This window comes from Nerophis lumbriciformis, linkage group LG09, assembly GCF_033978685.3.
Source record: "Nerophis lumbriciformis linkage group LG09, RoL_Nlum_v2.1, whole genome shotgun sequence".
Lineage (NCBI taxonomy): Eukaryota > Metazoa > Chordata > Actinopteri > Syngnathiformes > Syngnathidae > Nerophis > Nerophis lumbriciformis.
The window spans coordinates 28,903,496-28,925,622 of NC_084556.2; the positions used below are offsets into that span (position 1 = coordinate 28,903,496).

The following is a 22,127-nucleotide window of genomic DNA, read 5'->3' on the forward strand; positions in this document are numbered from 1 at the left end:
GGAAGGCGGGGTACACCCTGGACAAGTCGCCACCTCATCACAGGGCCAACACAGATAGACATATATATATATATATATATATATATATATATATATATATATATATATATATATATATATATATATGTATATGCACACATGTGTGTATATATATATATATATATATCTATATATATATATATATATATATATATATATATATGTATATATAGATATAGATATATATATATATACGCGTGAACCACGCCCCTTCCACATTATATATATATATATATATATATATATATATATATATATATATATGTATATATATATATATATATATATATATATATATATGTATATATATATATATATATATATATATATATATATATATATATATATATATATATATATATATATATATATATATATATGCAAGCCCTGCTATTCACCACAACTCACCTTTACGCACTCAGCACCCAGATGCCCAAACTCTCCATTCAGTCCGCTACCCCTCGCATAATTCAAACACAACAGCACCACTCTTAAAGGCACACCGACAAACACGTCGCAGATATTACACTATTGTGTTGTGGCATTTGCGTTTCTCGACCACCCAATCCAATTTGTTAATCTTATAGCCAGACCTGTGTCATGTCTGTGTGATCATGTTTTGTTTTAGTCATGTTCGGTTTTGTTTTTGGACTTTTTGTGCACTTTTGTTTGTTTTGTCACCATAGCAACCATTAGTTTTCATCTGTCACGTCACGCACCTGTTTAAAGTTTTGAGTCACGCACCTGTTTTCACTAATCATGTCTGTAGTATTTAAGTTCATTGTTTTCAGTTTGTCTTTCTGGCAACACTGCATTTATGCTCATCACACCCTCTACACACCCTGGTTATTCATGCTTCATGCCATGCCACAGTAAGTGTTTATTAGTTTTACGTCCATAGTTTTGCCTTTGTCCTAGTTTTTGTTTCATTAGCCAAGTTTTTGTACTTCCGCCCTTGTGCGCGCCTTTTGTTTGCTTCCTTTTTTTGTAGTTTGTTAGTGTTTTAAATAATTATGTATTTACCTTCACGCCATGACCAGTCCAGCTTTACTTGCATCTCAGGAAAACAAACACACCACAGTCCACGTCCTGACAACCTGTGTGTTTATTTCCATACCTGGCGGTTCTGACTTCCTCGGAGGTTGTCACGTGATATACGAAAATAAACACACAAGTCTGCCTATAAGAATAGCATATTGCGTAATTTTTTGAAGACCTAATGAACCTCTTTGGATTACCATATATATTTTTTATCCTAATTGTAAAGCTGGGATTGGGTTGGAGTTGTTTTATATTATTTCATTATATTGATTAATACATGGGGACAAAAAGTCAGAATTATGTATTATATGTAATACTGTGCAGTATTTGTCTTATTTTATATTCATCATCATCATCATCATCATCTGGTATCACTCGAGTCGAGTAGGATTTTTTCCCTATTTGTGCACTCGTAGGTGACTCACAAGGCCAGCCCTCGATTTGCAAGTCCTTGGCAGAATGGGCATTCAGTAATTCCTGATGGAGGAAAGGAGCTGGCTCTGCTTTCACGCGCCTTTCTTTCCTCTCTTCTCCTGATGGCACGCTGACGTAAACTTTCTTTGTGATGGCTGGTGCCGAGGGCAACTAAACGCCTCCAGACTGTGCGATCTGTAGCCAGATTTTCCCAGTTGTTCTACATCTATGCCGCATTTCTTGAAACCGCACTTCCTCTAATTTTTCATGTGTGTGAGCAAACGCAAAAACTCCCTGAGCATTCAGTGGCGCCCATGTGAGCAACATCAGACGTGCACACTGTGGCTACACCAGCAGCACACCTGTCCCAAACCTGACTAAATAACAAGTTCAATCTCCATCCATCCATCCACTTTCTACCGCTTGTCCCTTTTGGGGTCGTGGGAGCCTATCTTAGCTGCATTCGGGCGGAAGGCGGTGTACACCCTGGACAAGTCCCCACCTCATCGCAGGGCCAACACAGATAGACAGACAACATTCCCTTAATATTATAATCAAATGACAGCAGTCATTTCCATTTGTAATATAAGTGTTTAGGCCCACTTACAATGACAATAACAAAAAATATTGTTTTTCATGAACCGTGTACTTGTATTGTTTGTCTGGGTGGAGGTCCTGCTTTGGAAATAATTTGTACCCCTTTCAGACATTGCATTTAGTTCCCATTAAAACATTCCCATGTTGCACAATGAGATGTAAGCAGGGGATCATGTGTACATTCCTGCATCTTCCTGTTTGTAAAAATATATTTTTATAAGTATTTATTTAATATACTAACAGCATTTCATGATTAATATTTATAAATTAAGATTCCTAATAAATGACACTAGAATAAGCACACATTTGATTGGTAAATCATAGTGTAGCGACCTGGAATGACACTTTATGTGTGGTGTTGGAGTTGTCCGACTTTTTGTGTGGCTGTAAACGCATCACTGGCTAAGTACCACATGTGCATGTGTTAGCGCAAGTAAGAAAGAGCGAGCGGCTGCTGTTGATATAACAAAGCTGCTTTTGGTCTGGTTTGAACTGCAGAAAATGACCACTTTTGCTAGATATAATTTTTTTTACTAATGTTTTGGTGATGTGTTTATGGCTGACAATAAAGAGTTTTGCTCAGTAAAGTGATGGATGGAATTCATGTCCTCAAAGCGTCTCGACAGACGTTACAATATTTGAACAATGATGACGAAAACGGTTTTCTCTGTCGTGTCCGTGTGTCAAAAATTGTTATGCGCTTATTTTTTTATTTGATTTTGTGCGCAGCATAGATTTGCTGTGCGCAGAGGACGCTTGAGCAGTGCACAATTGCACAGGCGCACACCTTAGAGGGAACGTTGCCTGGCACCAATTAGCTACCTTAAACGGCAGACTTTGGAATGCAACATCATGCACTGTTGGGGAATAGAGTAGCCAAAAAGTGTACTCAAGTAAGCGTACTGATACTTTAGATTTAGAGTAATATGACTTAAGTACATGATACTAAAACAACCATAGTGTATGTGTGTGTGTGTGTGTGTGTGTGTGTGTATGTGTGTGTGTGTGTGTGTGTGTGTGTGAAACAGACAGAGATACATTAGCATATACTGTACCACAAAAGATGTACATTTTACAGTCACAGATGATGTTATAACAGGGTTAATGTTTGCATATGCACAGCTAAAACATATACAACATCTACAACTTACCACAACATGTTTTCTCTCGTTGGAAGTGGAATTCCCGTAGGCTGAAATGTGAACATTTCGTCTGATGGCATGTTCCTTTTTACAGTGTGTAGTGTGGAACGAGGTGGGTAGTAACACGCTACATTTACTCTATTACATTTACTTAAATTCCTTTTTGAAAAATGTTTACTTGTCAGAGTAGTTTTTTTGTACTTTTGCTTGAGTATTTTTGTGAAGAAGAAACGCTACTTTTACTTTGTTACATTGAGTTTCGTTCCGATCGTTACATTTATTTATATCATAATTATCTATAATCTACTGATTAAGACTTGAAAAGACAAGTTAATTTTGTCAGCGATCCTTCTTCCGGCAGGAACTGTCACATGATGATTCGCCAATCCGAGGTAAGCTTTCTTGGACTAAATTTCACCAATCAAACGGAGCCTAAGGGCGGGGATCCAATTAGAACTACAACTACTAAGACACTGTGTTTGGATTTTTCATGATAAACAGTAATAATGATGACAGCGGCAAAACTCCTGACAGTTAGTATCACTCTATTAAATTAAAATGATATAATAACTGAGATTGATAACTGCACTTTAATAAACTCACAGACTGACAGGTGCCAGCTTGCTAGCTTACATGCTAACATGAAAACAAGAGACATACATCTTTCCCTGTTAAAAACAACATACCGCAATCTAAACTTCTATAAACACATTACTGTCTGAGTAACTAAGTTATTCAGAAGTGTGTACTTTGAATCAAACTTTATTGACCGCATGTAGCATAAGCCAAGAAGAGAAAGTTACGGTATATGTTTTAATTGCTGATGCGTTTTAATTGATTTTTAAATGCGCCAGAAAATAACCCGTTTTGTACGCTGTTGATGTGTTTTAATTTTCAGTAGAGTGTAAATGTGTTTCGGTATTGTATTTCTCCAGCAATGATCATGTGGTGACATCAGTTATGGTATTTTGAGAGGTAATCATTGAAGTCAGACATCACTGAAGGCCTGGGTGGGAAATGCACGGCCCGCCACTGATGCATACATACACTCATGCATTTAATCAAGTTTCATCAAACATATGTTAATGTTGTTCCCCCCCGGGGGAAACTGGGTAAAACACGGCACACTGACAAAGCTTAACCTTATTTTACAATAACAATCTACAAGGTTAATACAGACCATTCACTTTTTTCCCCTCCATTTATTTGCTTTATTTTGTAATTCAAGTTGTAATTACATTTATATCTATTGTTGCCTTTGAAACAATTGTGTTGTTGATACTAGAGGTAATTATTATTATTCATTATCAATAATGTTATATTTATTGGTATTTCTTTTGCTCCATTTGTAGTGCAATAATGTTCATTGTCATTTCTGTGTTGATATTTACTTCACTAACTGCTTCTCTGCTATCACTTTTCCTATCATATATGTACATATCGTATTTGCTGATGCTGATCTGTTGTTGTTGTTTTTGTTGTTGTTGTCTCTCTGTCTTATCCTTCTCTTGAACCCGCAATTTCCCCCTATGTCTTCCTTTTTTTCTTCTTTCTATCCCCTCCTGCTCCGGTCCGGCTGCACTAAACATTAATAGAAAAATCCATTTGATAAAGTCAAATACAAATAAGGCAACAAGAGAAGCATCCTACACTTCACATTAGTAAATCTACACAGCAAATATGGGCATCTACATCAACAATATGATTTGCCTTGGTGGCTGGACAGGACAAAAAAAAAAAAAAGAATACAAACTCAATGTAATGGAGTACAAGTAGTATTTCTTCTCACCAAAATAATCAGGTAAAAATAAAGTACTCTCACAAGTACAATTTATCCAAACAATGACTTAACTAAATGTAACGTGCTATAGCACATCTCTAATAGGGATTACTATTGCAGAGTGTACTTATATATGAAAATGTCCTGATATGTTATATTAGTCCAGACATGAGTTTCCTTTACTGTATAAGCCTTTATTTGTAAAAAGTCTGTTGTTCGAATGATAACCCTTTTTTATACCACATACTTGAACATCTTGCATTTGTAAAAAAACACTTTTTGTTCAAACACCTAAAAAAGCTGATTGACACTATAACATTAATTTGCACTGACAAAAATAAAGTGATAAACAAATAAATAACACAGTTCCATACCGCACAAATGTTGATTTCCATGGGTACCGATACGCCAAACGAAATCAAACACCTCATTAAACAACTGAATCAAATAAGCGCTCCAATATGAACAAAAACAATTACGATACAAAAATTTTTTTTTTTTCTTCCAATGCCATTTATGTCAGATGAATTACATTTTCCTTTTTATGATAAAACATCAACAAGAATAACAATCCATAACAAATGCAACAAATACAACAAATTAGAAACACAGGAATGAAGCAAATGTTCTAATTTATACTCCAAAAATAAACAGCCTGTTGGTTTTGTGTGTTTAAGTGTGTGTGTGTTTGTGTGTGTGTGCGTGTTGTTGTTTTTTTGCCAATTTTCGTGTGTGAAAATTGTGACCTGGTCTCCCTGGTTGGCAACTTTCACAGAGGGAGGCACACTAACTGGGAAGCCTCTTGCAAGTGTTGTCCACACGGCAATCAACCATTATAACCAGAGGCGGGCTCATTACAGGGAAAATGGAGGGAACACCCACTCACTGTGTAATCACATGGCTTATGTCGGATGCTACAGATGGCACATCCTTTACATCCTTTGTAGCTGAAGAGTGACTGATGTGTGAGCTAAACCTGACCAAACTACAGCATCTATTCCACATTATGTCATTTACAACAAGTACATTTTGTGATTCACGCAAATCCCAACATGTACATTACGTGTTTACATTTTATTGTTTTTTTTATTACGAAACGTTTGTTTAACAAGAGCTGGCTGTAAAACAAGTGCAATTTGAGCATGTAAACACTGGATCTTCCGTATCCTGGCTGTGGTGATGAATCATATGATGCAGAGAGCTAAATGCCTTTAAAAATAGGGATAGGAAAATTAACATTGCAGAGCTCAGGTCATGCTAAACAGAACATTGGTGTATACAAAATAATGAATGCACCAACACAAGTTCTTCCAACAGTGAGAAGTCTGTCAGCCTTGGTTTGGGCTTTGGTGGATGAAATTTTCATGCATGGATTGAGACCCATGCTCATCTAAATATGGCGCTCGTACTTCCTCAATATTGAGAGTCTCTTTAACCCTGTGGTGCAATAAGGTCACTACAGTGCACAGATATTCAAAAACTATTTTCTCATATGCATGATAATGCGTAATGTAATGCACTGTTGTGTCTTGCCATACAATGCCACCCATTGGTCAGTTGTCTAAAAAAACTAGCAAAAAAAAAAAAAAAGTATGTAAAGAGTAATATAAACGTTTAAATTTCCGAGTATATGTCTCCACTAAATTGGACATCATTCATTTTTGGCTATATTTTGATTGCCATGTATAGTATTATTGTGATTTTGTTGGTTTTAAAAATATTTCACCTGCAGTAATGTTTTCACTGCAAATTAATGAATGTATGTTAATGCAAAGCCATTTTTTATTAGACCACAGCAATAGTTTGTGGATCGGTGCTTCGAAAATAGCTGTTTTTGAAGTCAAGAGTCTGAATGTTTTTCAATGCATCCAACCGTATTGCAATACAGCGGTAACTCAACTTAAGAGCATTTTGAGTTAAGAGTGGTCGCTCTGTTAATTGTTATGCTTCAGGTTGCAAGCAAATATTTGAGTCATAAGCATCCTTGCCATTAGTTGGGTGTAGAAAATGTCACAGTGAACCCCGTAAGATCTGCCCAAAACAATCTGGTCTTACTCGCTAGCAGTAGCTTATAGCTAGAGATTGATGAAGAAGTGGAAAATATTTATTGAATTAGAAAAATAAACAATCCAAAACATGACTCAGCGTGTCGCAAACTTGTTGAAGCAATTCGAGCTCATCACTGCTTGTCTGCACCATACTGAGGCAGAGTGAGTCTTACGCCAGCTAATACTGTTAAAATAGTATCCAAACGGTGGACATTTATCTAGAAAAATATGGAAAAGCTGCTTAGGATGTGTTTGACGGAGATGCAGCTGGAAGGAGATACAGCAGGAGTCTACTCCCCAAGGTAAATACTGTACCTTATTATTACATTACTTCATGTAACTACTGTAGTTGTTAGTAGTACATTTTATTGTATTGTTTTTATACAATATTGCTTGTCAAAAAGTTATTTTTTCTTTTCATATTAGATGTAATATGTTAAAAGTGTGTTTCTTGGGGGGGGCACGCATCGATTAAATTTATTTTAATTAATTTCAATGGGAGAAGTGGATTTGAAATACGAGTGTTTTGAGTTAAGAGCTCCGTCACAGAACCAATAAATCTCATAAATTGAGGTACCACTGTATGTTAAATTATATATGTGAACATAAATAATTAAAAAAATATGTTATACTCATCACAAAATCATTTTTCATCAATTATGCCTAAAGAATATTGTTCACTTTAGTGGATATTTCACTATAAAAAAAAATCATGTTTTTCATGCCTAGAGAGAAATAACACTTGAGGAAAGAATTCCTGAAGTAGGTTATTATAATTTCAGAATTTGTGCATCATAGGGTTAAGGCTTTATTTACTTGTACGTGCATGGATATTTTTGTAGAGTGCCCCTGGAAGAGTAGCAGCACATCACAGTAGCTCCTTTGAATTTCTTTCATTTTACTTTACTTTTGGTTTTATTCTTAACTTTTCTTGCCTTTTTTTTAATCTCTTACCTTCCATAAACCACTAACTATGGTTCTTGGGCGCTTTTGTGTGTTTTCGTTACTTTTCTTTTTCTTTTCGGGCCGTTTTGTGTTTGGCTTTGATCAACGGAGCAGCAGGCCTTTTGTTTACACACGCGAGGAGCTGTTTGCGCTCTCCTTACCAGCGCTATGGGGAACGCGGCCGGACCTTCCCATGGAACTACGGAAAAAGCGCAGGGGACGCCGTGCCGGAATAAAGATGAAGGAGCGCAGAAGGAAATTTAAGCCTGCAATCTCCTCTGTCCTTTATGGGGAACGTGCGGTCTTTGGCGAACAAAATGGACGAATTGTTTGGGCTCGCCCGAACTCAAAAGGAGTACGCCGTGTGCAGCATCATGTGCTTTACGGAGACTTGGCTACACGCGGACTTCCCGGACCACAGCGCGTCTCTATCCGGCTTCACAACCTCACGGGCGGATAGAAGCATACTCCTGAGCGGTAAGAAAAAAGGCGGCGGGATTGCCATCTTGGTGAACGAGAGGTGGTGTAATTCTGGACATATTGCTGTAAAGGAGTGTGTTTGTACGCCAGACATTGAACTTCTGGCTGTTGGAATTCGGCCATATTATTTGCCAAGGGAGTTTACTTCTGTTATCTTCATTGGAGTGTATGTCCCTCCTTCTGCTGACGAAGCTGTTGTTTGCGACACCATCCATGCCGCTGTTGATAAGCAACAGTCCAAACATCCCGATGCCCTCATTCTCATTTCGGGTAACTTTAATCATGTTTCTCTGGACTCTATTTTACCCACTTTCCATCAATATGTACACTGTGCCACACGGGAAAATAAAACTCTGGACCTACTGTATGCTAATTCAAAAGATGCATACAGAGCCACTGCCCTGCCCCCCTGGGATGGTCTGATCACAATCTGGTGCTTTTAACACCTCAATACGTTCCTGCTGTGAGGAGGCAGCCCATCTCAACTAAATCAGTGCACATGAGGAGCATTGAGGCTGGCATAGCCTTACAAGACTGCTTTGAAACTACAGACTGGGAAGTACTCTGTAAGCCTCACGGGCAGATATCAACAGCATCAAAGACTGCATCACTGACTACATACATTTCTGTGAGGACTCCATCAACCCTACACAAACTGTCCATTGTTACCCAAATAACAAGCCCTGGATCACCAGCCAGCTAAAGGTGCTGCTAAATAAAAAGAAGCTCGCCTTCAGATCCGGTGATCGGGACGAGTTGAAGAGGATTCAGTGGCAGCTTAAAGTTCAGCTTCAAGAAAAGAAATATGCCTATAGAAGGAAGCTTGAAGCTAAACTCCAACAGAACAACACTTGTGAGGTTTGGAAGGGAATGAAGGCCATCACAGGCTTCAACAATAAAGCCAAACTGCGGGATGGTGGTGTAGATAGAGCCAACGAGCTGAATTTGTTTTTCTATAGATTTAGCGATGCACCCCTTACTGGCCCTCCTCTCACTACTCCTGTTCTCACACCTCCCCTGAACTTCAATTTGCTAACTCCTTCTCTTTTACCTGCCACAGTGGTTTCTTTCCCCCCTCACCCACTTCCACCCCCACTGAGAAAGCCAGCTCGGTGTGTCTGACACCTGGACATGTAAGACAGCAGCTGGAGAAAGTCAATCCAGCTAAGTCAGCAGGCCCTGACCGAGTCAACCCCTGGGTCCTGAAGACTTGCGCTGCTCAGCTAACTGGGATCCTGCACTCCATCTTCAACCTGAGTCTGAAGCTAGAACGAATACCAGTGCTATGGAAAACATCCTGCATAGTGCCCAAGAAGCCCATCCCATCAGGCTCAAATGACTTCAGACCTGTTGCCCTGACGTCTCAGGTCATGAAGGTCCTCGAGAGACTTGTGCTGGATCAGCTGAGACCACTGGAGCTCCTTCCCTGGATCCTCTACAGTTTGCATATCAGCCCCATGTAGGAGTGAATGATGCTGTTATCTATCTGCTGCATCATGCTCACTCTCACCTGGATGGTGGGAGTGGCACTGTGAGGATCATGTTTTTTGATTTCTCCAGTGCCTTTAACACCATTCAGCCAATTCTGATGAGTGACAAGTTGCTCAGGATGGGTGTCAGTTCATCCATTGTCTCCTGGATCACTGATTACTTGTCTGACAGGCCCCAGTTTGTGCGACTGGGGAGCTCCCTGTCGGATACTGTGGTCAGTGGTGTAGGTGCTCCACAGGGGACCGTCCTGTCTCCTTTCCTGTTCACCCTGTACACCTCAGACTTCCAGTATAGTTCCAGGTCCTGCCACCTGCAGAAATACTCTGACGACTCTGCTGTGGTCGGGTGTATCAGAGAGGGACGGGAATTGGAGTACAGAACACTGATCGCTGACTTTGTGGAGTGGTCTCAGGCGAACCATCTGGTCCTTAATGTGGACAAGACCAAGGAGCTGGTCATCGACTTTAGGAAGAGAGTGACACCGGTGAGCCCATCAAGATCCAGGGCCGGGAGGTGGCAGTAGTGGAGCAGTACAAGTACCTGGGAGTCCACTTGAACAGCAGACTGGACTGGAAGGACAACTGCAAAGCTGTTTACAAGAAGGGCATGAGCAGACTCTTTTTCCTGAGGAAGCTTAGGTCCTTTAATGTGTGCAGCAAGCAGTTGGAGATCTTTTATCAGTCTGTTGTGGCCAGTGCCTTGTACTTTGCAGTGGTGTGTTGGGGGAGTAGCACCAGCAAAAGGTACTCAAACCGGATTGATAAACTGATCCGGAAAGCAGGCCAAACTATTGGCACGCAGTTGGAGGCGTTTGTGTCAGTGAGGGACAGGAGGACACCTGACAAACTGCTCGCCATCATGGACAAGCCTGCCCACCCACTCCACCTGACAATTAAGGGACAGCGGAGCTCATACTCCAACAGGCTCCTTCAACTTCCTTCCCGCACTGCGCGATTCAAGAACTCCTTCATTCCACACTCCATCCAGCTGTATAATCACTCGCCATACAGCAATTGATGACATATTATGTATATATTCGTATATACTGTATGTTCAATTTTTTTATCGCTATATTAGTCTATTTATACCTGCATTGTCCTTTCCATCCTTACACTTTCCATCATTGTAACTGAGTTACTGTGTTGAACAATTTCCCTTGTGGATCATTAAAGTTTGTCTAAGTCTAAGTCTAAGTCAAATTTTTTGTTTAGGGCCACGACTGAAAAAAAATAAAAATAAAATAATTAAGTCGTATGATATGAGAAAAATGTCAGGAAAAAATGTTGATTGTAAGGCAATAATTTTACAACTCTGAAATTGTCATGTTACTATCATAAAACTTGCATTAGAACAAAGATTATCAACGATTTTATCAATGAAAAAACAACAGAATAATCAATATTTTGGCACATTCTCACTAACATCAGTGTGAACAGAATGATTGTGCAAACTGACTGACACAATTTCTGTGTGGGTTTGCTGGATGTTCTAACCAGAAATGTTTTGAACAATGATTTGTTGAAAGACTAATATAAGCCACGTCCACACGTACGAAGGATATTTTCAAAATAGCAGATTTGCCCCTCGAAGGTATTTAAAAAATGTCTATCTACATAAAAATGTGTTCACTGGCTGCCATGTGCATTTTGTCCACTCAAATGGCGGACACACTGTAACACTTTCATGTACAATGGCATGTAAATTATCCTCAAGATTAGCGCACACTTACACAGAGCCTAGAAAACAGCATCATTTTGTATTTATTGCCTGTGCATATTATAAGATCCGTAAGTAATTGCATGTTCTGTTGCTAGATAGTGTTTAAAAACATGAGATAATGCTGCGCATGAATTAAAATGCTCAGTTGACACACTTGCGCCAAAGCCAGAATTTTTTCAAATCTCTACTCTGGGTGGAATTTTTCAAAAACTCAGTTTTTGAGGACAAACAACTAAATATTTGTCCTTTGCACTTTTTAACGTCCAAACATAATGTTACTCTATTGAATGCTGACAAGTCAAACACAAGTGGCGGGTGGAAAACGACCGACCAGCTTGTCTCTTTAGCTCATTGATTGTTTTTGTGGGATTGCCTTCTTGCCAATGTGACTATGGTTGACAGCACGCAGCAGTTGACCAAGCAGCAGTCAAATGTGAGATAAGGGCAAGTTGGTCTCCTCACAGCAATATTAATTACGAACAAGTAGCACAAATACAAAATCCAGACAAGACGAGTCCAGAGCTCCACCCAAATGTAGTTATAAAGGGTACTCACAAAAATCGTTTCACACCTGAATCACAGTTATTTTTATTCTAATTATGAATCAAATACCAATTTTCAAAATGTGATTAAAAAAAAATAAAAACAATTACATTTAAAAAAATGTTTTTTGACCAGTCGTGATGCTGTTACCGTTACAGCGGACATTCCCAGCGAGGCAAACATTAAACTAATCATAATCTTGAAAAAGCCAAATAAAGTAAGTTATTTCATTCTGTTAATGTTCTTGTTTTGTACAAAAAAGTAATTATTGAACATTTTGTTCGTTAATATTACTCCAAAACATGCACCTTATCACCTCAACCCACGTACGCAAGCCCATTGTGACCCCAACCCCCACCCCCATTTCTGAAATTCTAATTTAGTCCCTGCTGAAACGCATAGAAAAATATACATTTTAGAAATATCCATCTTTGTGCGGACATAGCCTATGCGAAATCTCAAGAGCGAGCATTTGTGTGTGTGTGTGTGTGTGTGTGTGTGAGAGTGAATGTCGCCTGTTCCATTCAAATCACATGGTAACCTTCTTGTAATTTGACTTTTTATTTCAGCGTGACCTTAATACTTTGGGGCAATTTTATCTATCCTGCTTTTGTTCTGAAAATTCACTGTCAAAGGAGCAAACATAACAAACGTGTACTAAAACTATATTTGACATACATATGCAAAGATCTGTTGTTGGCAAGGGAGCAGCTGCACTAGGGCACTTAGCTAAGTGCCCTATTTCAAGGGCACACTAGTTTTGTTTTGTTTTGTTGAGGAACAGGAAAGAACATCCCACTCGCCTTCTTAAGGCATATCCTGCTCCTCTAGCCTCTATAAGCCAGCTTGGCCATAATGCCCTTCTTTGTAAATATACTGTACATATAGTAAAGTGAGACATGACTGGGTCACGAGTTGATGGCTGAGGTAAACACGGCAGCTTCCTGGTACTGCAAAATCCTATTATTGGTGACCGGGGCGACTAGAAAATTTCATTCAAGGTGACGCCATCCCATTTGCTGACAGTGAGCCAAAGCCGTCTGCCAACATAAGCTTTGCACTTGAGGGGACATTGTGAACCTGGACAGAGTCTCCACAAACTCCCTCACTGGAAGAGGACTTGTTGATTTCTCCATTATTTTGTTCACACTTATTGTGATTTCTTCTTTCAGTTTTTTTTTCTTCTTCTTGGTTTCATTTGCAGAAGTATGCCAATGCTAGAAAAGCGGTCCATGCCATTAGCAGTGAGGCTAGCTGGTATTTACGAACTGCCATGTTTTGTTCATGCATTAAGAATTATTAAGTGAAAGAGATCATATTTACAGTACAATTCACATGTAATTACACATATACACTCGAGGCAAGAAAATTCACATTGAACTCAGATCAACACTTTTTCCCCTCCTCTCCACCTTCAACATGTATCAAATGAAACATAAGGTCTATCAAAAGTAAACAAAAGGTACTCACAGCTTTTTGAGGGTGATTGTACTAATTCTATGCAGTGAGGGCAAATATACATGGATGCATGCAAAGTTTGTTATTGTGGATGGTAACAAACATGGCACATTTGATTTCTTAAGTTAGTTTGCAAATACAAAGAAAATGACTTTTCTTGCACTGGGCCAAACAGCTGCTCTGACTCAAAGTGAAATAACTAAGAAAAAAAAACTGGTCTATACAGTCTCTTACCTCCTTCATTATTCCTCTTTAGGTGCAAAGTCACCTAAAGTGACACAACCTCACATTTGATGAAAGCAAAACGATTGGCGAAATATCTCCTCATTGGACACAGCTGTTTGGGAATTTAACAATTATACAGGCTGCCGGTTACAAATGGTAATTGTGAAAAATGTACTCTTCTTTAACAGAGGAACTCACTTACAGGGGCGTATGACTTAAAAACAAAATAAAGTAGGTGTACAATCCGCACCTAATCACTGATAAGTGATTTTGAATTTCAGTAAATTAACGGTTAGGTATTTACAAACGTTATCATCTACAAGATGTCAACCTTATGGACCTTTGCATTATATTACCCTCTGACTAGTATTCCATTTTTGGAGACATTTTATGCATTTGCACTGATTACTTATTGTTACTAAATGACTCAGTCCTCAAGTGGAATATCATTTTTTTAAACCACTGGATGGACAAAAGTATTGAGAAACACGTCTTAAGGCTGAAATATGTCTTTGCATCACATAGTTTGCTTTGATGGACAGAGGCAAAGCAAAACGAGCTGTGATTAGTCTGCTTTTTTAGTACGGCATTTCCGGGTTTTACGACTCGTCCGTACTCGGCCTCGACTTACTCACTCACGTTTGCGAACGTCTTCTCCTATTGACAATAAAAGTGACCGGTGTTTCAAAATGATTAGTTCCAGCTCCAACAATGTGGCTTCAGTCGGCATTGTTTACCACCATACTACACACAGTAATCTAATAGCTAATCAACAAGAGTTGTGGTTGCTCACCCAGGAAAAGACTGCCCTCGAGCGTTTTGGCGGAGAATTGCGTGTCACACGTCAAACTACCGTGAAGAGCGATAATCATAAATAGAATGACATTTTTTGGCAAAGTATGTTAAACACACAAGGTATTTGATTCGGTACACTGTGCTCTCTTTGCGTTTTTTTCTTTGTTTCTTGCATAGAACAAACGAATCAAGACTGAAACGAAACTGAAAAAATTATTACTTTGTATTTGTCCAGCTACCGTTACTTTTGAACTATAATTCCCACGCTTTCAACCCTTTATACAATGCTGGGGCTAATTTACACATTTTTCTGGTTCATGAGCTTCACTTGCTGCTAATTAATTTAGCCTTGTCACATTAAAACAAATGCACTCACACAATCAATAAGGCAGCCGTGGAGCACGTAATGGACTCACCCTCGTTTTTAAGAAGAAACAACAAAATGCACAAAACGCAGCCCCAAAGCCAAAGGCGAATGACCCGACCATCGGAAAAGGCAAACAGTTGCCGCATAGAATGGAAATCCACCACCAGTAAGGGGCCTCAAAAGGTCTGACTGCCGCGCACCGAAGACAACAAATTCAGTGGTTTCAACAGGAGAAGGACATAGACAGCGCTCAATGTAAGCTACTGTATGCAGGCACTGTCATACATTAAATTTGTGAATACACACAAGCACCTGTTTCATGTTTCAGTGGTCTCGTTTACACTGCACACCAAATTGTATTTCTTTGCTCTTAAGTGACCCAGATCGGATTTTTTTTGCCAGTCTTAACGCTCCAAAGTGCTTAAAATCTGATCTTTTCGCATCAGATTTAGGCCACATCAGGACACATTGGGGCCACATTGGGACCGGTGTGCGTTTACACTGGAGTCTGATAAAAATCACATTTTACTTGCAGTGTAAACAGTCAGATGGAAAAAATCAGATCCGATTTGGGCCACTTTGGCCTGCAGTGTAAACATAGTCAATGTGTACACCTGCGGCTTATAGACTTGTGGGTACAACTTATATTTATGTGCACTCTATAACCCAGAAATTACTTTAACCACCTTGCTGCAAATAAATACCTTATTGGACTTAAGTGTCATGATTCGTGTGACACTTTTTGTGTTGTTTTCCTGTGTTTAGTGTTTTTGTTCCACTTCCTGTTTTGGTTAGGTCTTGCAGTGACTTGAACACTAATTCTGAGCGCTGTTCTCCACACCTGCTCCTGATTAGTGATCAGGGGATTACCGGCCTATGATAACTAATTAGGAGGGTTTACCTGTCAGTGTCGCGTTCCTTCGCTTGTCTATTGAGAGTAGTCTGAATTAAAAGACCTTATCTGCACGCCTACCATCTCTGCAACCTGACAACACGCCAACAGCAACCATGCGGTTAAGAATATCATATATACTCATCACCTAAGGTAATGAATAAACCCATAATTTGTCATATTTCTGAGTTGGACATGTCGATAAATTCGAACACTACCGCCACCTAGCTGGAGTGTATTGCTCAAGCACCTCACAAGTCATCATTTTAGAAAACACTTAACTTCGTGACCTCGTTCACACTACGGATCAGTTCCGATTATTTGCCCATATACGACCTGCATTGGGCTTTTTCATGTCAACGTGAACAGTGCAAATGCAGAATGTTTCATATCAGAACAAGACCACTTTTGTATGTGTAAATAAATCAAATATATATGCGATGCGTCCTCAATGTGAATGCTCCGGCGCTCAGGTTTCACTCATCTGACCAGAAGAAGGTAATCAAAAAACGATAATCGCCAAAATAGATAGTTTGTATGTGAATGGCCGCATTTAAAACAAACAGTTTTTAGCTATCTTTGCCAGGTCTCCCAATACTTTTATCCAGGTAGTGGTCCTATTTACCTATCTACTTGCTCATACAGATTCCAGTAAGAACCAACATTTTGTCAATTTTGCAATTTGCATTGGACGTCTTGCTGTTTTATTTCTTTCAATTTCTTGTTTAATTTTTCTAGAAACAAAACAATATTGCTTTTGGATTATTAAGGTTCTCTTGATTTAAATTATGATGTTTGGCTCCAAGTGACAGATATTTTGTTAATTTAGCATAAAAATTGTTTTTCTCTTTTGCGCCCCACTGACGAAATGCTCCACAAACAAAGCATGAAAACTACCAAACTGTGGCCTGATATTGCTGACTCTTTTAAATATACATAATTGGTACATTTTTACTGTGGATTAGCTCGAACAAATCACAAAAAGCAATACATCACTCCCTTCCCGGCCCCCCTCCCGCCCCAGTTCCTTTTGCAAACACAAAGATATGAACACTGAAATAAACAATACATAGAGAATACTGAGTGATAAAAATGTACATAGTGCTTTTTTTTTGTTAAATTGAGTAATGCGAACCTTTTGACTCTTATCTCATAATGCCCTAGCTCTAGAACAAGTTCTGACACTCTTTGAAAATCACAGTATTTTTCAAGACAAACTACACTTATCAGCACTTGTTTTTGAACCAAAGCAGACATTAGACCCCGCTTCCTCCCATCACCTGAAAAAACTTGACCGAGAGAAGGGATTTAGAAGTTTTGCGTGGACTCTGGCGCACAAACGTGGCGGGTCAAACATCCCGGTCGATGTCTGGTCGACAGAACGCTACGAATCCCGGAAAAATATGTAGAAATGAAAAATAAATTAGGTTGCTGTACATAGTGGAACCGCAGATTCCCGTGCACCTGGTATCCATGGGCTACATATGGCCCGGGGGACCCAGACAACCACTACTGATTTCATGAGCTGCAGTAGAGAATCAATAAAAAGTCAATGTTGGTATCTTCTCTCCATCATGGGCTTCTCCTCCTTCTTCCATTTTTTTTGTAGCAAAAATATCATGCAGTCTTTTAGTTCCAAAAATCCGCGCTGGGATCTTTACGTCCATATGTTCGTTTCAGGAGGAAAAAAGGAACTTTGAAATTCTTCTCTCGCAATTAATTTTAAACATTCAAGTCATCCTGTTAATACTTTGTACAGCAGAAAAGTCCTTCGGATTGGTGTGTGTGTGTATATATAAATATAATATACTGTATAGAAATATGCATATACATATGTTCAACCTGTATATGTGTATACATATTTTGGAACTGTATCAAAGCCAATTCACCAATGTGCTCTCAAAATATGGCCCATGATTCCTAGTGGGATGCACATCAATTCACATAGTATAACCAGTAAATTAGGTTGAAGAATCCAAAAGTGATGGGAAATATGACCCGGGACCACTTGTCAATGGTGCTTACATCTGACAGGTTTGGGATTTTTAGCTTGAGCTTGGACGAGCGTCGCCGTAGTCGACAGTTGGCCCGGCTTCGCATAGTGCTCCGATCCAGCGAGTGGTGGCTGAAACCATCTCGGGGCGCCATGGGCTTCCTGAATTGGACCCCGGAGCTGTCGAAGGACATGACGGAATTCCGAGAGTCACTAACGCTGCTTCTCACGTCAGAAGGCATCACTTCGTTGTTCATTTCCAGAGTGGAGAGGAGAATGTTGCCGTACGCGTCCACCTGCGACGGAGGCCAAAGACACAAAGCGTCATGTCGGGTTGGGTTTTGGAGCAAAATCCCAAATTTCCCACAGCTATAAAGCTTATCTGACCCGCCAACCCTCACTAAAGCAGGGATGATATGAAATGTTATTTCTGGCATGCAACATTATAGCTTTTGTATTAATAACAAAGGATTTCCCATGATTCCAAAAGAGTTGGGGCAACAATATATGTAGTCATTTACTCAGTATAATACTCATGTTGTATTTTGGATTCTGAATGTGATGCTGGCAACACAATGACAGATACAAGTGCACGTTTATGACTTTTAATACTTTACTTGTTTGTTTTTTTAAGATATAGAAACCGTTATTGTAGAGAGCAATAATTGTTCACTATGGGGTACTAAGTGTCATTGATTGTCCATCCATCCATCCATCCATCTTCTTCCGCTTATCCGAGGTTGGGTCGCGGGGGCAGCAGCCTAAGCAGGGAAGCCCAGACTCTCCTCTACCCATCCACTTCGTCCAGCTCTTCCCGGGGGATCCCGAGGTGTTCCCAGGCCAGCCGGGAGACATAGTCTACCCAACGTGTCCTGGGTCTTCCCCGTGGCCTCCTACCGGTCGGACGTGCTCTAAACACCTCCCTAGGGAGGCGTTCGGGTGGCATCCTGACCAGATGCCCAAACCACCTCATCTGGCTCCTCTCGATGTGGAGGAGCAGCGGCTTTACTTTGAGCTCCCCCCGGATGGCAGAGCTTCTCACCCTATCTCTAAGGGAGAGCCCCGCCACCCGGCGGAGGAAACTCATTTCGGCCGCTTGTACCCGTGATCTTGTCCTTTCGGTCAAAACCCAAAGCTCATGACCATAGGTGAGGATGGGAACGTAGATCGACCGGTAAATTGAGAGCTTTACCTTCCGGCTCAGCTCCTTCTTCACCACAACGGATCAATACAGCGTCCGCATTACTGAAGACGCCGCACCGATCCGCCTGTCGATCTCACGATCCACTCTTTCCCCACTCGTGAACAAGACTCCGAGGTACTTGAACTCCTCCACTTGGGGCAAGACCTCCTCCCCAACCCGGAGATGGCACTCCACCCTTTTCCGGGCGAGAACCATGGACTCGTACTTGGAGGTGCTGATTCTCATCCCAGTTGCTTCACACTCGGCTGCGAACCAATCCAGTGAGAGCTGAAGATCCTGCCAGATGAAGCCATCAGGAACACATCATCTGCAAAAAGCAGAGACCTAAACCTGCAGCCACCAAACCAGTTCCCCTCAACGCCTTGACTGCGCCTAGAAATTCTGTCCATAAAAGTTATGAACAGAATCGGTGACACAGGGCAGCCTTGGCGGGGTCCAACCCTCACTGGAAACGGGTCCGACTTACTGCCGGCAATGCGGACCAAGCTCTGACACTGATTATACAGGGAGCGGACTGCCACAATAAGACAGTCCAATACCCCATACTCTCTGAGCACTTCCCACAGGACTTCCCGAGGGACACGGTCGAATGCCTTATCCAAGTCCACAAAGCACATGTAGACTGGTTGGGCAAACTCTCATGCACCCTCCAGGACCTTGCCGAGAGTATAGAGCTGGTCCACAGTTCCACGACCAGGACGAAAACCACACTGTTCCTCCTGAATCTGAGGTTCGAATATCCGGCGTAGCCTCCTCTTCAGTACACCTGAATAGACCTTACTGGGAAGGCTGAGGAGTGTGATCCCACGATAGTTGGAACACACCCTCCGGTTCCCCTTCTTAAAGAGAGAAACCACCACCCCGGTCTGCCAATCCAGAGGTACCGCCCCCGATGTCCACACAATGCTGCAGAGTCTTGTCAACCAAGATAGCCCCACATTATCCAGAGCCTTAAGGAACTCCGGGCGGCTCTCATCCACCCCCAGGGCCTTGCCATCGAGGAGCATTTTAACTACCTCAGCAAACTCAGCCCCAGAAATTGGAGAGCCTACCACAGATTCCCCAGGCACGGCTCCCTCAAAGGGAGACGTGTTGGTGGGATTGAGGAGGTCTTCGAAGTATTCCCTCCACCGATCCACAACATCTGCAGTCGAGGTCAGCAGAACACCACCCTGACCGTACACGGTGTTTGACAGTGCACTGTTTCCCCTTCCCAAGGCAACGGATAGTGGTCCAGAATTGCTTCAAAGCCGTCCGGAAGTCGTTTTCCATGGCTTCCCCAATTTCCTCCCATGTCCGAGTTTTTGACTCCGCGACCGCTAAAGCCGCACACTGCTTGGTCTGTCGGTACCTGTCCGCTCCCTCCGGAGTCCTATGAGCCAAAACAACTCGATAGGATTCTTTCTTTAGCTTGACGGCATGCCTCACCTCCGGTGTCCACCAAAGGGTTCTAGGATTACCGCCACAACAGGCACCAACTACCTTGCGGCCACAGCTCCAATCAGCCGCCTCGACAATAGAGGTGCGGAATGGTACACTCGGACTCATTGTCCAGCACTTTCCTCGTGACATGTTCAAAGTTCTTCCGAAGGTGGGAATTTAAACTCTCTCTGACAGGAGACTCTCCAAACGTTCCCAGCAGACCCTCACACTGCGTTTGGGCCTGCCAGGTCTGTCCGGCATCCTCCCCCACCATCGCAGCCAACTCACCACTAGGTGGTGATCGGTAGAAAGCTCCGCCCCTCTCTTCACCCGAGTGTCCAAAACATGAAGCTGCAAATCCGATGACACAACTACAAAGTCGATCATGGAACCGCGGCTTTGGGTGTCCTGGTGCCAAGTGCACATATGGACACCCTTATGTTTGAACATGGTGTTTGTTATGGACAATCTGTGACGAGCACAAAAGTCCAATAACAAAACACCACTCGGGTTCAGATCCGGACGGCCATTCGTCCCAATCATGCCTCTCCAGGTTTCACTGTCGTTGCCAACATGAGCGTTGAAGTCCCCCAGTAGGACAAGGGAATCACCTGGGGGAGCACTTTCCAGTACTCCCTCGAGTGTATCCAAAAAGGGTGGTTACTCTGAACTGCTATTTGGTGCGTAAGCACAAACAACAGTCAGGACCCGTCCCCCTACCCGAAGGCGGAGGGAAGCTACCCTCTCATCCACCGGGTTGAACTCCAACGTACAGGCTTTGAGCCGGGGGGCAACAAGAATTGCTACCCCAGCCCATCGCCTCTCACTGCGTGAAACGCCAGTGTGGAAGAGAGTCTAGCCCCTCTCGAGAGAACTGGTTCCAGAGCCCTTGCTGTGCGTCAAAGTGAGTCCGACTATATCCAGCCAGAACTTCTCCATCTCGCACACCAGCTCAGGCTTCTTCCCCCCCAGCGAGATGACAGTCCAGGTCCCAAGAACTAGCTTATGTAGCTCATGTAACCACTACACAATCACATACTGATTGTGTAGTGGTTAATCCTGACTGAGCTTGGTTCAGTCCCCAGTCAGTGATAGTTGTTAGTCTATATGTACCCTAATTGAAAGCCGACCAATCCACAGTCTAGTACACTGGGATAGACTCCAGCTGGCCGGAACTCGCAACAGGATAGACAACTGAGGATGGATACTTAAAGAGGAACCATACTTTTTTGGGAATTTTGCCAATTTACCTATGCCAATTTGAGGCGGCATAGCTCGGTTGGTAGAGCAGCCGTGCCAGCAACTTGAGGTTGCAGGTTCGATTCCCGCTTCCGCCATCCTAGTCACTGCCGTTGTGTCCTTGGGCAAGACACTCTACCCACCTGCTCCCAGTGCCACCCACACTGGTTTAAATGTAACTTAGATATTGGGTTTCACTATGTAAAGCGCTTTGAGTCACTAGAGAAAAGCGCTATATAAATATAATTCACTTCACTTCAATCATTCACAATTCTTATGAGACAAGAACATTC

General features: G+C 41.5%; 1 protein-coding gene across 3 annotated transcripts in view; it reads right to left on the reverse strand.

Moving 5' to 3' along the window:
* Positions 1–12,415: 12,415 nt before the first annotated feature.
* The window catches only part of gabrb4 (gamma-aminobutyric acid type A receptor subunit beta4), a 172,143-nt gene continuing 162,431 nt past the window's right edge, over positions 12,416–22,127 (reverse strand). For all 3 annotated transcript variants that reach the window (XM_061962041.1, XM_061962042.2, XM_061962040.2), the window contains one exon: positions 12,416–18,265. In XM_061962041.1, the coding sequence (XP_061818025.1) occupies positions 17,912–18,265 (354 nt within the window). In that variant the 3' untranslated portion in view covers positions 12,416–17,911. The remainder of the gene's footprint in view (positions 18,266–22,127) is intronic.